Genomic DNA, 16646 nt, shown 5'->3' on the forward strand with positions numbered 1-16646 from the left:
TTATTTATTGTTTATAAAATTCAGTTACATATTAATGGTATAATTTTGTGAGAAGAAAAATATGTTTCATATCTACTTTATAGGTCTCATATGCAAGATTGCAATCACGTTGAGTTCACTTGTCCACTTTTTATTATGTTTCTTTTGTGAGTCTCACTCTCTCTAAGAAGTTAGATGGACATATTTTCTATTTGACCACTTGTAGACTAGATATCACAATTGTTACAAGCCTATTATCTAGGTTCATATTAGAACATAAGGAGACACATTTGGGTGATGCTAAAATAATTATAAGCTATCTTTGAAAAACATTGCATTATGATATTTATTAGCATCTTAGAGAGAGTAAGTAGATATAAAATTTTGATTTTGATTGGGTGAGCTCTATAGATGATCATAGTCTTCTTCTATTTATACATTTAGTCTTAATTTTATGGTCACTTCTTTGTCATCCAAGTACGAACACATAATATCTATTTCTACTATAGAGGTTGAATGCAAATTTTCTGCTTCTTGAACTCATCAAGATATTTGCAGGTTGTGGAGAGTGTTATCAAGCCTATATCATCTTCAAGATGGTTCTATAATGTTATATTTTAAAAAAATAGAGTGTTATTGTCTAGAAAATAATATATATACACTAGTCCATAGATTTTTCATTGTAACCTTGAGGGATATTATATAATGCATTGTTCCCTTTGAGAGATATAAATAAATAAGATAGATCTAATCACTAGAATATATGATATAAAGGGAAAACATAGAAATATGTAGTTGAAAGGAGATATAAGTAATGTACTTGAATCTGATATATGATTACAATTAGTTTTTTATTCTAGTCCAATAGAACCATGTGATCCTTTATTCAAAATTTTACTTAAGATAGGATTCAAAACATCTATCCTAATTGCCTTAATAGGACTAAGTTTGAAGTAGTAGACTACAACTAAAAAAGTCCTTTTGGAATAGAACTTCATAAGATATCCCTTAGTTTTCTTGCTCACATTGGTTTCATTTGGGACCTTGGTTAAGTTCTATTGGGGTTCCACTTGAACAATTTTTTAATTTATTACAAATCAAGAAGGGAATCATAAATGATAAGGTATGTTTGAAAGGTCAAACTTTGTCTTATTGATGTCTAGTCGATGAGAGTGGGTTAGGCACCAAGCGGATGTGAATCAAACTAAGGGAAAAGGTTTGAAGAGAGATATCAAAAGATGTGACCATTAGAATAACCACCATGGGATACAACATAAGAGTAACTGAATATTAAATCTTGAACACTCATGACTAAAGGTGACAAAAATTGTTAATAATAGATTGAATCAACGAAAATAAAAGAATGACCAACCCTAATGGAGAAGAAGAGGACAAAGATGGTTGATGTAAAGAGAAGAGAGATGTAGGAGAAGAATGGAAGTGACCACTAGATCAAGGTTGAAGCACACAATTATGGGTTTGGTAAGTGCATTGAGGTAGGTGTACCCAAGAAAGAAGGGAAAAGGAAGCGAGAACAAGAAGGAAAGGGCACTAAAAAATGTAAGCCTGTTCTCAAAAGGAATTGAGAGGTTATCAAGCAAATTCAACAAGATAATGGATAGAGGCTCCTACCCTACATGAGCCTCCCACAAACCCTAAGTCAAAGTTGGATTTAGTGAACATAAAATTACTTGATGATAGGCTTAGAGAGTTCTTGAAGACCCCATATATGATTCTATTCTAAAATGATGATTATTTAGAGAAAATGATTAATAGTAGTATAAGTAAATTAAAAAGCTAGAAATTAAGGAGAAAGAAATTAAATTGAACTCAGGTGAAGAAGCACGATCATTAACTAATCAAATTTCACTACCAACAAAAGAACAAAAAGAGGTTACGAAGAGTTGCAGCCCCTAACCTTGAGCCCATCCCCAACTAGATTAAAAAGTAGGAGAATTGTGTTAGAAAAAACACTAAAAAAAGAACAAAGGGAAGAAAATAGAGAGTAAGAAACTCCTTAGAATGAGATATTTGGAGAGGAATAGTTTGATATAAAATTGGAAAGAGACAAAGGTAGAGAAACAAAGCCTCAAAGCAACATTGAAAAGAAAAGAGAAAACCGATAAATCAATCAATATCCAAACCTAAGACAACACAAAATCTTAGAAAGAATTGATAGATCCCTATATTTGAAACTCACTCAGCTAAACTAAAGTGAACACGTTCAAATAAGCAAGAGAGGTCTTTGAAAAGACAACTATACCCTCCAATCTTTGGTCAAGGGTGTTCATGGTAGTCAAAATGTTTTGGGGGTTGTAATTTTAGGCTGCATAGTTGCTAGGGGAGAGGACCCAATACTTGAGTGCGTACCAATAGTTGTGATACTAGTTAACTTAATACCCACACTTGTTGATTTAACAACCAACCTTTTTTACAAGATTGTACCAATAGATGTGACTTTAAAGTTGTTCTTGTTAATGATAATTACCCATAAGTGAATGAAAAGTGTCCCTTTTCCCAAAACTCCAATGCACTATGATTGGTCTCACTTTTTTTTGGGCTGTTTTGGACACTTTGACAAAAAGCATGCTGATGTGGCATCATATTTGATGATGTAGCTCTGAAACCTTAGTTATAAGCAGCGGACTTGCCAAGTAAGCTACTACCAAAAAATGAGAGTGATTTGAAATTTCCACATAGAATTTTTAGAAGCGCGAAGTTAGGGTGCACAACTTCTGGGTCCTCTCCCCTGCTGGGTTTTGATCTCTCCAAACCCTATTTTATACTATTGTTTGGTCATGCTTACGCTAACAAGTACCATTAGATGAAAAATTGTGTCGTGATAGATGATCTGCAGATCATCAATGATATGATAAGATTTATTAAAATTTGATACCATTTACCAATTTTCCATAAACTTTTAGAGATCTCTAGATCAGAAGCATGATTTTACATTATAGTTACTTTTATGAAGGATATGGACGCTGATCTAAGTATAACATTTCAAGGCCCACTCTACATGATAGAAAACCAGAATGGTTTACATTTGTCCAGAGTAAGAAATTCTGTTCGTCGGTTCCAATACCACGATGGAGTGTATGGGTCCTGCTTGCACGGTAAAGGCGATACGACTCTGTTTGATGCAACTACATTACTCTGACAGTGTTTTTTTGTTTGCATTGATTGGCACCACGGAATTTTATTGTTTCAATGTACAAGTGGATCCACCATCACTTCCATCTTAAAACTCTAAAATATAATTTTATTAGACTACAATTCAATCAAGAATCTCCTCTACATGCCCATCGAAACAGATTTAATGGGCATATTACTTATCGTTATAAGTTTTGAATGAAAGTTCAAGATATGTATGGCGTATTATAACATCCAGATTTAATGGCCATATTACTTATCATGATAAGTTTTGAATGAAAGTTCAAGACAACCAAATCTTTCAAAAGAGCAGTCCAATGAATCAAAACTCAGGAACTAGGATGCCCACAATAACCAATTGTATTGAATAAATGACAAGCTCTACTTTAATCCGATCCCATCTTATGCAATCAAATCATGAATAAAATAACTACTTGAGATTGATCAAAACCTATTTTCTACAGTTGGGATTCTGATGCTGGATCAAAGCACAATCCCAACAAATGGAAATTTCTTTTCCCTGGAAAAAGAGGATCTCCAGGGAGCCATTTCCACATTTTGTCACAAAAATTGAAAGCAAGTGGACAAGGGCTCAGATGTGTAGAGATGCACAACCAGTCCCCAACTGAAGAACAGAGTAATGGTGTATATGGAGCCAGAGGAGCTGTAAACTCCAAAAGAATGGATGAGGGCATCTCTTGAAATCCAGCCCATGTGATAAGATTAGTTGTAACATCAGAATTGGAACTATCTAATTGCCAAATCTTGATTTTATGAGTTTGATTCTTCTCTACAAGCCTTCCAATCAGGAATACCTTGCCTCTGTACTGAACAAGGGAGGGAGTTGCAATGGAAGAGGGCATAACTGCCCCAAGCTCAGCCCAAACACCACTCTGAAGGTCAAATGTCACAACCCCATATGGCATCTCTGTGATGCAGTAAAAGAGGCCATTGCACCAAACTCCTGGATCAAACCCAAACTTTGCATGGGGCAATGGGTTACTCCCCATTCTCCACTTACCATTCCTTGAATCGTAAATCTCAGTATAAAGCCTGTATACTCTAGTAGAGTTTACCACTGTAGACATGATGCTCTGATCTTCTCCTGCTACCATGATTTTATAGGAGAGACAGCCCTCCTCCTGGTGTAGTGTTATGCTCGTCTTGTGTATGAGCTGAACCCTAGACATGGGAGGAAGTTGCTCCAATGCCCTTTTCATTGGATTGCACACTGATAAGGCCTTGCAGTCCGCGACCAGGTTTCCCAGGCACAAAATATTGCCTGCTGCAGCAACAACGGATGAACGAGGGATTGCAGGGTTTGGTATCATATGCCACCGCTTCATTTCGAAGTCGAAAGCGCATGAGAATTTCCCCGTTGTGCAGAGGAAAAACCATGGCTGTTTCACATGTTCAATCTGGTATCTTCTACTGAAATATGTGTCTGATTGAAGCAGATATTTCCATCTTGTGCAGACACTTTTGAACTTCCCTTTGCTGGCCACTGGCAGCCATAGTATAACCCTCTCTATCACTTCTTCTGGAAGCTGACTCCACAAGCTTTCCAGCTCTGTTTGTGTTTGGCACAATGACATCAACTGGTTCTCGAAACTACATAGTGGGTTAGTCTTAGCATGGGATTCCGACTTGGGCATTACCTTATCTGACTGCATTTTGAGCTCAAAACACAAAATTGGTATCGGACTTAATTTGAACCTCGGGATTCATGACAAAGTCTTAACCATCTTCTGCGTACTATAAGTTGAGTGGTTTGTATCAGGCACTGACAGATCGGTCTTTCACTCTATCAGAACCTTGGTCAATCTTATTCTTGGACATCTGCAATTCTATTGAGAATGCCTCCAAACTTGGTTAAAATGGTCCTACCGTCTAATCTTGTTCAAGTGGCTCTGCAAATCTCCATGTTATTCAAATGCATTTGAATATCAGGGTTTCCTTATTCGTGTACCTCTACAGTCCCCTCATTACAGCTTGAATTTTTGGTCACTTTTTGATTACCTATATCTTTCCTATTGCCCCTCACTATCCTAGTCACACTTCAATCAAATAACTGAGGCAATTATAGACTTCTTGACAAAGATCTACAACAGAAGAGAACTTTGAAAATTGTTACAAATGCCATGAAAACTCATTCATTCAACAGCAATCACTAGACCCACTTCTTAAAAATGCGAAACCTACAATCATGATTACTTACATGTACTCAACTTTGGTCCTTCTGCTGATTCCTTCAGAATATGCTTAAGCATGGACGGACTGAAATTATCAAGAGTCTATTTCCCAACCTATACTAATAATATTATTTTGTAGAATGAAACGAGCCTGGCATATGGAAGAATTCAAGATAATTCCTGCACATTAAGCAAATTAGTATTGCATACCCAACTACAAACCGCCCCCTACTCCCCAGTGGAAGTAGCAAGTGCCAATCAAATTCTTCTAGGTAGAATGGATTTTATACAATGAATCCAAAACACTACAAAATAGATTCAAGCACCAGTGCAATTCTTTTAGGTAGAGGAATGGAATTTAAACTGAATCCAAAACACTAAAAAATAGATTCATACACCAATCCAATTCTTTTAGGTAGAGGAATGGATTTAAAATGAATCCAAAAAAATACAGAATAGATTCATACACCAGTCCAATTCTTTTAAGTAGAGAAATGGATTTTAAAATGAATCGAAAGCACTACAGAATAGATTCAAACACCAAAGTTCTGAGGATGTTTGTCTTCATTTAAGTGAAGCTAAATCATGAAACAAGCCCAAATAATGAATGGTTTAACTTGGATTCAAACACCACAACTCTCAACTAAGATTTATTGAAACCACATAGGCAGAGTAGGGCACCCAAATATGAACACAATCTGGCTGGCTGTAAAATGAATTAAAACCAGCTGAAGAGAGTAAGACAGCCATGACCTTAGCCTGAGTTGATTGGAGCAAACATCTCATTTAAATAAGAAAAATGCTACAATTGCTAACTATGGGCAGGACTGGGTGTAATAAAATAGGAAAACTAATTATGAGCTCCTAGTTTGATAAAACATCCCCACTACCGCTAGAAAAAACTATATCCATAACAAGAATATGGTTTCATCAGGTAACTAATACTAAAAAGTCTTTAGAAAACTACGTTTTCATCTTGTGCCAAAAAAGAAAGGCAAGTGGATGTCAATTATTGGCTTATGTTGCACATGCATAGTACGTTCAATGTTTAAGAGGGTATCACTGCATTGCTCTGTATACACATGGTTTTTGCTTAATAAGGATGAACTTCTGCGAGGGATTTTTATTAAAGAAAAATAAATGTTCCATCTCTGAATTGAAATGTCAGGAAGACTTGCGTATTGAAGTAGGGCAGTTTCTATTCAAAGGGGATTTTTGAGGGAATTTTACTAGGGGCTGTTATGGTAGTATTTAATTTAGCAAATTTGAATTAACTTTTTATAGAAAGAATTTGAGTAGATTGATATTGTTATTTTCATTTTTGTATGGTATATTAAAATATTATGGGGTCTAGTCCATCAAAGCAATCTAAAGGTTGAACATTGTTCAATAGATTAAATATAGAGTGAAAAAAGTGGAAAACACATATTTAAGATGAAAAAGTACCTATTATATATATATGAAATGGATTTTAGTTTAGATTTTGAGATCTATATAATTAGGCATCCATTACAAATTGATGTTTGTTGGGAAATGATACATATATATTTGTTTATTTCTTATACACATATACATATAGATACATACATCTATACACATTATTTTTTTTATTTTTCTTTTCCATTTGGTTTCTATGGTTTATTTTCTAACTTTGAACTGCATAAACTCTCCTCCCTCCACCCTCTCTTTTTAAACCTTCTTAGTTTGCAATTTATCAATTTTCTCCTCAACTCTCTTTCTACATCTTGATGGGTCATGGAGGGAGTATGATCCAAAATATTTACAAAAGAATTTCACATAGTTGAATCTAGAAAAAGTACAAACAATTTCAATATAGATTGTGAAAATTTAATGTCTATGATGAGTTACAAATGTCAAAATAATTCTATAATAATAAAATATACATTTTCTTCATATCACATCTATAACACGATGAAACAATTTAGTTTTTAAGTTGCCATAGAAAATTTTGTCAAAAATAAGAATAAGAGGTCAAATTTATAGCATAATGTATGGCTTACTACTACAAATATTTACGATAAGCTTTTGTTGAAATATACATGAATCTAGCTCTAGGATTGTTGAGCTCTTTAATAGAACCAAAAAATATGGACAAAGGTTTGTGGGTGTCCACAAAAAGGACATTTAGGATCAAGAACTTCCAAATGCTTAAGTCAAGAAGCCAAGGGAAAATCCTCAAAGAGCACACACCAAGAAAAGTGTGCAATCTTTGTCTCAGTAATAGCAAACTAGACAATAAAGAAAAAACTCTGCAAGATTTATGAGAAGATTGCAAGTGCCAATGTTGGTTGAGAATGGTGACCATAGGCAAATGTGGCATCAATCAAAGGTGTCTCATCTTGGGCTTGACACTAGAAAGAGGAGTACAAGGATACCATTTCCAATCTTTCTACCAAGGCTTAATAGGTTGAACACCCAACTTGTGAAGCATATGAGGAGGCAAAGTAGAAACCAATAAGTCTTAAGGTTGTAAATCTAGGTGAGACACAAGAGTGGACTTGCAAATCCTCCCAAGTCTTGAGACTCATAAAAGCTTTGAAAAATAAGCCTTTAGGTGTCCTAATGTCACATTTATGAAAGCGTAGAGCACTGACTCTATAAGCTTTAGCAAGTGAGACCCCTTGCACATAAAAGAGGGGAGACCATCAAAGGTCGTGTTGGTTCATAGAAAGATGATCACAAAATTTTAAAACCAAAAAATATCAAAATAGGGTATGGACCAAATAATTCAAATTCAACAAAATGACAATAAATATATAGACTTTTGGACTATTAAAGTTTGATTCAATATTTTGAATGTGATAGTAGAGTTAGATTTGACACAAAATGCATCAAAATGATGACAACCCACTAGAAATGTAGACATTGTGCAAATAAGAATCCTTATAAATATGGCCTCTAATACCTAATTTAGATGTAATAAAAGGGAAAACTAAATTTATTTCATGTTATGCACTCAATTCCTTGCTTAGATGACATAAAACTTACAAATATTTTCAATGGATGTTGTGTGCTCGATGAAATCCCCATATTTACTCCATTAAGCCCCAAAATATGTGAATAGTGCAATGCCAAATAGAGGGATTTTTATAGAATCATTTGTATTGAAATATATAGTTGTTTAGACTCATTTGATGTAATTTAATTACACATATATATAACAAAGACAATACAAGATTTGCAATTTAGATGTGTAGAAAGGCTTATAAGAAGCAATCATGTAAATTTGTTATTATATTAGGGTTGGAACAAAATACTTTAACATATTGTATGATTTATCTATGTAGATAATAACTCAAGATATGGATTCAATAAAAGAATAAAAGAGACCCACAATGAGAAAATAATTATAATCTATCAAAGAATGAGAATGTATTATAATTAGTGTATATTCTAGATTACTCATGTAAGAGACAAAGATGCATATTTATGTTAGAAATGTAAATTTATAACCAAATTGTGATAAAGTAGATAGGGAACATGTGTAGTGTTGGAAATGAAGATAGTAATTGAGAGGGGAGGGGTGAATTAGTTATCACAAGATAATTCATTGCCCCTAGATGTCAAATCAATTTTTTCACTGATAATGCAATATTATCTAGGTCAGTTATAACTAAGATCCTACTATCACTTGGTTAACAAAGTAGTCTTATGAATATTAATCTATTTTAACCTTTAGTAACTTAGTTGCAGAAACATAAATCATAAAGAAAATAAAATGAACACATATGACACCAAGATTTAATGTGGAAACTCAATTTGGGAAAACCACCATGCAACTAGAGTTACAATATTTTTCACTCTTTTGGAGTGAGCCCTATTAGGAGCCAACCCTATTAAAGGTTACAAAACATATTGTTAAGTATGACCCTATTAGAGGATTTAGATCACCCTGTTAGGAGTGGCCTAGTTAGAGGTCTTCAAATATGTCAATCTTGAAGTGTCACCTTCTTAGAGGATTTACAATATGACTATTAAGTCAACTCAATTAAGAGATTTCTTTACTACTACAATGGTTAGAAGGTAATAGCAATTTGACCTAATTTATGAAGAAACTATCTTTGCAGATTCAGATCTTTGTTCTGGCTTGACATCTGGATCCTTACTTATCTAAATATTCTTTGTAGCTTGTCTTCCACACTTTCCTACTCTGCCTTCTCTTACATATCCATCATATTCCACTTGTACATATCATCCTCACTATTTAACCTTACATATATATCATAAACTTTAATAGGTCAGCTTGAATACTCTTTTAGATAATCATTAAACATCCAAATAGTCAGCCTCAAATAATTAATTATTAGACAATTGTATTATGATGTCACTCGATCAATGCTAGGATTGAATGCTCGAATAACACTAGAAATCCTTTGATGCCCAACCACTCAATTAACACTGCAAGTGGGACATCCTTCATTAACTAACTGCTTGGTTAACACTGATAGTTCTTCATTGCCCAACTACTCCATCAATATTGAATATGCTTGGTTAATACTATCAGTCCTTCATTGCTTGGTTAATACTGACATTTGTGTAACATCAATGACAACATACAATTGAAGAATTATTTCTAATGGTAGTTGATGTGAGAGAATCTCATATTATAATACCACATTTTTTCTAAAAAGTTAGCAACCATTATTGGAATCTTTAGGACCTATTAAACCTCATTTTGGTAATTTTGAGGTCCCAATATCCATCATACTTAATCACAATAACATGTATTTTATTGCCATGCTCTTTTCCACCTTTTCTAACATTTACATGATATTTGAGCTCATTTTTACAAAGGTGTCAACTTTCCCCTAGGGACAAGTCAACTTCCCAACATGTCCCTTGAGTTTTGGGCCCAAATTTTGCCTAAAGCCTAATGACAGGTCTCTTCTCTGAGATTTAGATTTGTGGTCATCCTTGACAAAGTTTGAATCCAAAATGGAGGGAGTTATATATCAAAGGACCTCTTCTCCCCTCATGTGATATAACATAGTATCATAACCAAGTGCAAGAATTCAAGAAATGAAGTAGTCATGTTGTGTAATTAAGTATTTGAATTCAAGATCTCCAAGTCCACACTTCTCCAAGATCCATCCAAGAAGAGGAAATATTTTCCAATTAATGCAAGTTTCTCTCCCATGATGTCCAAGTAGAGGAATTCATATTTAGGCAATAAGATTCCCACATCCATCTCTCTATCTCCTTCTTTATGTGGTTATCAAGCATACATACATTCAAAATCAAGGAGTGTCAACCATAGATCCATGCACCTGTGAAGGAATCCTTAATTATGCATCTCATTCAAGGTCAAATATTTGGTTTTCAAGTATGTTATGGTATCTTCATGGATTTGAGCGATTACTACAACCATTCATGAGGGTTTCATACAAGGTAAATCAATAATTTATGTAAGATAATAGGATATAAAGTTGTGATTATGAAGTTGACCATTACAGGTGTAACTGTTGGAAAGTCAAGTCCACTGAGATAGCTAAGAGGGGCAAGGGGTGAATCAGTTATTAGATCAATATAAATTTTATCAACCTTATTAGACCTTAAACATGTAAGCAACTTAATCAGCAACCATGAGAAGATACACATACACAATAACACTAGATATGTTAACTAGGGAAACCCTTGATCAGAGGGAAAACTCTGGTGGGGATGGTAGCCCCAAAATGACATACTAATATAAAATTTCCTTGTAAGAGGATGGATTCTATTAGGATCCAATGAAATACATTTAGTACATATCCTACCATGTTAGGAGACTTTGAATGCCTGTTAGAAGTAGTAGAAGGAAGATGGGCCCACTTTCTAAATAACTTCAAGGGAAAGACCACCAAACTTATTGTCCAACTAGTCTTTGTATTATTCCTTTTAGAATAATATAAATGAAATTCATCTTTACAACTCAAACTCTTTCTATGTCCTCTTATTGTGCCAATACCACACCAAATACCTTTCAAATCCCAATACCAGATCTTCCAACTTGCACACTTTTACCAACTTCACATATCACTTCCACAATTTGCACTTACATACATTCCACACACATTCACCACAATGAAAATAACCTTGCCTTATACCATATCCTCAAAATATTTCTTTGAGTTGGCCTTGAGGCTTTCCCAATTAATTATAATAGGACTTCATTGAGATATTACAATTCATTACATCTTTTCATAATTACAGAACATTGTCAACTCATAGTAAATACAACTTCTCACACATGCAACCTCTAACCTCGTGCACTCCTTGACATCATCATCAAGTAGCCTACTATCACTGTCTAACTTTTCTCATTAGAATAATATATATGTTAAGGGATACGATCCAAACATCAAAAACTACTACTCAAGTACTCTGTTTGTTCATTGTCCTCTATATATCTTGAATAACTCTCGCATGTCTACAACTCTCAACATGCACACTTTTCCATTTGATCAACACATATTGTAGAACATATCCTTAACTATTCCTTTCCTCGTCATCAATAAAGAGTCTGTGTGATCTCATTCTCTATTTTTTACTCTTCTAGTCTTTACAGAAACAATACTATGTTGACATCAATAACAAACATAGTCATGAAGGCAACATGTCAATCATGCTAACAATCTCTCCAATTGTTCTAAAAATTCTTAGGATACTCCCCCAAAGGAATACCATTAGCATTCATGCTAACAGTAACTATAGGATTTGAGAGAGATTCATCATTTTTTGCTAGGAACAATCAACGTGTTCCCAAAAAATTGACTTGTCTCTTCCATATTTTGGTAAAAAAATTTAGGAAATAAAGATTTAGGTCCTTATTCTCCAAACCTAAAGTTATAGTAAGATTTGAGATTTTGATGAGAGTCAAATTTATATTCAAAGTCCTACCTTGTCCATCTTGTCTGGAGGTGCACTTATTCTCTCTTATTTTCCCTTGTACTTACCTTTTTAGATCATATCTATCATTTATATCCTATAATATCATGAGTCTTCCATCTTTAGAAATGTATAACCCCTTTGGTCATGGATTGTGCATTAGCATCCATCCTCATTTTGGTTGTTTTAATAATATGTTGTTTATAGGTGGTTTTTTATTCTAATGTACACCAAGAGATCTTGGTAAGTGATCTACATCTTAGCATTTCTCACCATTTTTCATTATACATTTTGGTGAAATCAAATTATAACATTTCCATTCTGATTTTGGTGTTAGATTCCCTTTCAATGCATTTAGATATATTGATCTATTTTGTATGTTTTTAGATCATAGTGTTACAATCTATGCATTTGGATATCTGGTTTAACCTTCATTATGTATTTTAGTGATCTAACTTATGATATTTTCACTTTTTATTTGTTTAAGTGTAACATGTGATATGTTCACTGGCAAGAAACTCTCATGATGGACTTATTTTTGAAGTCATAAATTGTGTTGTAGTGTGTTGAAGTTTATTATAATATCTTATTGAGGTCCTATATTACTCATTGTATATTGGTAAAACCCTCACAAGTTGACTCAATTAGCTATTTGGACAAGATATAAACAAAATTTAGTGTGAATTTTGTGATTGTGTAATTGATGTTTAGATGTTGAGGATGTGAATTTGATTAGAGAAGAGTAGAAATAATATTGAGATTAAGTTGATAACTTCAAAGGAATTGTATTGTAAAAGGTGTTGTTGTATTGGTCAACTCATTACTTGGATATTTTATCCTAGAGGTTTATTTTGTGTAATAGTTTTGAAGCAATTTGGATAGCTTCTAAAAGGGATATAATCTTCTAAAAGGGATTCAAAGTCTCCTAACAGGGACTCGTATGTATAGGTCATATTGAATTGGAACCTAATGGGTTCGTATCCTCTTATAATGAACTTCAATGTTAGTACATCATATTGTGGGTTCTATCCCCAATAGGGTTTTCCCTTTGATCAAGGATTTCCCTAGTTAACAAATAATTGTATCATTGTGTATGTCCTATCTCTTAGCATTGTTCACTTTGTTGGTTATTGAAGTTGGTTTTGATAAGTTAAGTTTAAGTTTGATTAAGCATGCAACTTATGCACCCCCCACCCTTAGTTGTATTTGTTGACTTTACTTTCTAAAAATTGGCATCAAAGCATTAGGTCCTTGATCAAGAAGTTTAACAACTTAAGGAGATCCATGGCATTCAGTTATATATGAGTGGGTTAAGGTTCAATATTAAATATCAAATAATATTTAATGCCCCAAATACTTTTGAGGAATGTTATAAGTTGGCTATTAGGGATGAAGGGAAGTTAAGGAAAAGACAAGAGGGACAAGGGGGATGAAGAAATAAGTCAAGTAGAGGTAGAGGTGGTAAGAACCATGATGGTCAAGGATAGAATAACCTTGAAAAGGGAAAGGATCTTATGACAAAAATAAAGAATGTACAATGAGGTGGTGATAAGTTTGTTGTTGGTAGAGGAACCAAAAGTTTTAGTGGGAAGTGTTACAATTATGGAGAGGAAGGGCATCCTTTCTACAAATTCCCTAAGAAGGACACACAAACAACTGATAAGAGGTTACCTTGACACAAGAAATAGTAGGAGAAGGAAAAAAAGAGGGTGCATACAAGGGTAAGGACATTGAGGTGGAGCCCTATACTAAAGTTGATCTCCTTATGGTACAAAATGGAGCAAAGTTATAGCAGAGAAGATCAGAATTTTCTATTTTCAGAACTAATTGTCTATGCCAAGGCAAGATTTGCAAAATTATCATTTACTCATTGCCATTTGATAACCTTGTTTCATCTGATATGGTTGATAAGTTGCATTTGAGGAATTTTTAACAGCTTAGGTCTTACAAAGCATCTTGGGTGAGTTATGAACAAAACATCCTAGTTAGATAGAAAGCTTATGTGAACTTTATAGTTGGTGAGTACAAGGAAATGGTATTATATAATGTATTCCCTATGACATATTTTGATATACTATCAAGAAGGCCATGGAAGTCAAAGAGGAGGAAACTCCATGTGGATTCAAGAATATTTACCTAGTTCATAAGGATGGTAAGGAATATATCTTGAAATCTTTGCAAAGAAATGGGTCAACTGAAACAAGGACCGCATGTTTTGGGAGAAAGGAAAGTGTTAATTTGCAAGAACAAACAAGTAGTAGGCATGTGAAAGGAAGTGTGAATACAAAGACACCATTGTTGGTAGTGAGATCTGATAGATAAATAAAAGGATTTTTCGTAGAAGGTAGAGAAAATAAGGTAACAAAAGGACTGAGAATGAGGAATGAGAATGGAATGGTTGTGGGAACTTTATGGTATCTAATTATTTCACTAGTGAAAAGAAAAAAAAGTATTTCTATGGAAGGTAGTGCCAGGGATCATTTGGGTCCTAATATGTTAAAGGGGGAGGAGTTCAAACCGATTGAAGATGACCATCCCAAACCAAAATCAAATAATAATGTTGATAATGCATTATGTTTTCATGTTGATAAAAAGTTATGTGCAATATTAGGGAGATTGGACTAGAAAATGTCTGATAGGAAAAGAGCAAGTTGTAGGCTACCATCAAGGAAGATGGGTGGAAGGAAGACAAGACCCCTTAACTCTTGGGCTAGAGTTATTTCTATAGGTGAGGCATATGGTGTAGGAGCACCTACAAGAGAACAAGATTACACAAAGACACCAATCAAGGAAGGAGGCTTGAAGATATTAATAAAGGTCAATGGAGAGATCTTGAGGCCAATAATGGGCATTTGCAATAAACAATTTATGGAAATTTAAGGTCCTAGAGGTCCAGATAAGGACCTTATGACCCATTTGTTTGTAAGGGGGGCTAGTAGTGCCTAATTGGGGTCTATATGATTAAAGGGGTCCTACATAGGATTACTAGATGTAATGATCCTTAAATAAGAACTTTGATATTTTGCAGATGAAATTAAAATATATTTTCGATATGTTCCCCTTGCTTATTTTGTCTCCTTTGAATTTATATTAATCTCAATGGTCATGTCTTTTGGAATTATATATATAATATTCTATTATATTGATAATATTACCAATCCTAGGTAATGTAATTTACTTATTTAGTTAATGTGTATTTAATAAGTAATAATTCATTCCAATACATATACAATATAATAGATCATTTTACTTTATCAAATTTTTATCATAAGTAGAGTCATTGATTAGCATTTAATAGTCATGTCATCATTGGTGAAGTAGATACATTATTAGATTTAATATGTTTGTGTATACATTAATGGGTGTCTATGAAAATCTAGTCATTATCTCTTTATCTATCATTTTGGGCTCATGATAAGTCTGCTCTTCCTCAAATTTCTTGTTCTCAAGAAATTCCTAATTCTCGCATGAAATTTTAGAACTTTGACCTTATCCTTTAAAATCCATGGTTTTGATTATTTTTAATAAACATTTTTATGTAATGCCTCTAGTGATTAACATGTGTTTTAACCTTGATTCCTTACTTCACTCCTATACTCATCCTAAGGAGAGTGTGGATTTACTTATTGTAGGGCACATGACACTAGTATATCCTTTGGTTTTACTCTGCCCCTCCCTACATAACACCATATATCAAATCTCATGCTCGCATAATGTAATAACTCTTATTTGTAGATTGTCCATAACCAATGTTTAATACTAGTAATTATATAATCAAATGAATTCAATTTTTGGAAGAAGTATATAATTTGTAATGCATTTAGTGATTATCATGCTCAAAGCCTAATTCCATACTTCCCTCCTATATATATCCTAAGAAGAGCATGGATTTACTTATCGTAGAGTGCTTGACCCTAGTATATCCTCTAGTTTTACTCTTCCTCTCCCCACACAACACCAACTACCAACTCCTACAAGTGTAGTAAGAGAATAAGGGGGCTGGTTAAAACATATTAATCATTTTTCACTTACAAAGTATAGAATCCATAAAAATGTAAATCTTCTTAATCTTCCTTTCTATAAACATAGATTTTAGTTATGTATATGTATTTATTGACAATAAATACATATCCCTTGTATATATTGTAGACACCTAAATCTGATTACATCATTAACGTAATCTTATTTAATCATCTTCTAGGACATTATTGATTAAGTATTTAATATTTCATTAATTAATTTTCATCCCCTATTTAATTAATTAATTTAATTAACTATAGCCCAATTGATAAAATAAAATGAAAATGCAAAGTCTAATTATCAATTAAATCCCTATTCTTCTATTAACTTAAATAATTGCACTATGCCTATTTTATTTTATTCCAAATTCCCCTTTTATTAAATAAATAATTAAATAAATCAATCTCCAACCCC

General features: G+C 33.5%; 1 protein-coding gene across 1 annotated transcript; it reads right to left on the bottom strand.

Moving 5' to 3' along the window:
• Nucleotides 1-3550: 3550 nt before the first annotated feature.
• LOC149571160 (F-box/kelch-repeat protein At5g15710-like) lies at nt 3551-6225 on the bottom strand. Its single transcript, XM_089812728.1, has one exon. It carries the CDS (start codon nt 4803-4805, stop codon nt 3591-3593), a length of 1215 nt encoding a protein of 404 aa, XP_089668854.1. The 5' UTR covers nt 4806-6225; the 3' UTR covers nt 3551-3590.
• Between the last annotated feature and the right edge of the window lie 10421 nt (nt 6226-16646).

The sequence above is a fragment of the Cupressus sempervirens genome, chromosome 2 (assembly GCF_028749045.1).
Source record: "Cupressus sempervirens isolate cs-2001-9-10 chromosome 2, ASM2874904v1, whole genome shotgun sequence".
Lineage (NCBI taxonomy): Eukaryota > Viridiplantae > Streptophyta > Pinopsida > Cupressales > Cupressaceae > Cupressus > Cupressus sempervirens.

What these genes read in the sequence shown, in the direction of transcription:
- LOC149571160 (XM_089812728.1), bottom strand. Translation starts at nt 4,805, where the DNA reads ATGCAGTCAGATAAGGTAATGCCCAAGTCGGAATCCCATGCTAAGACT.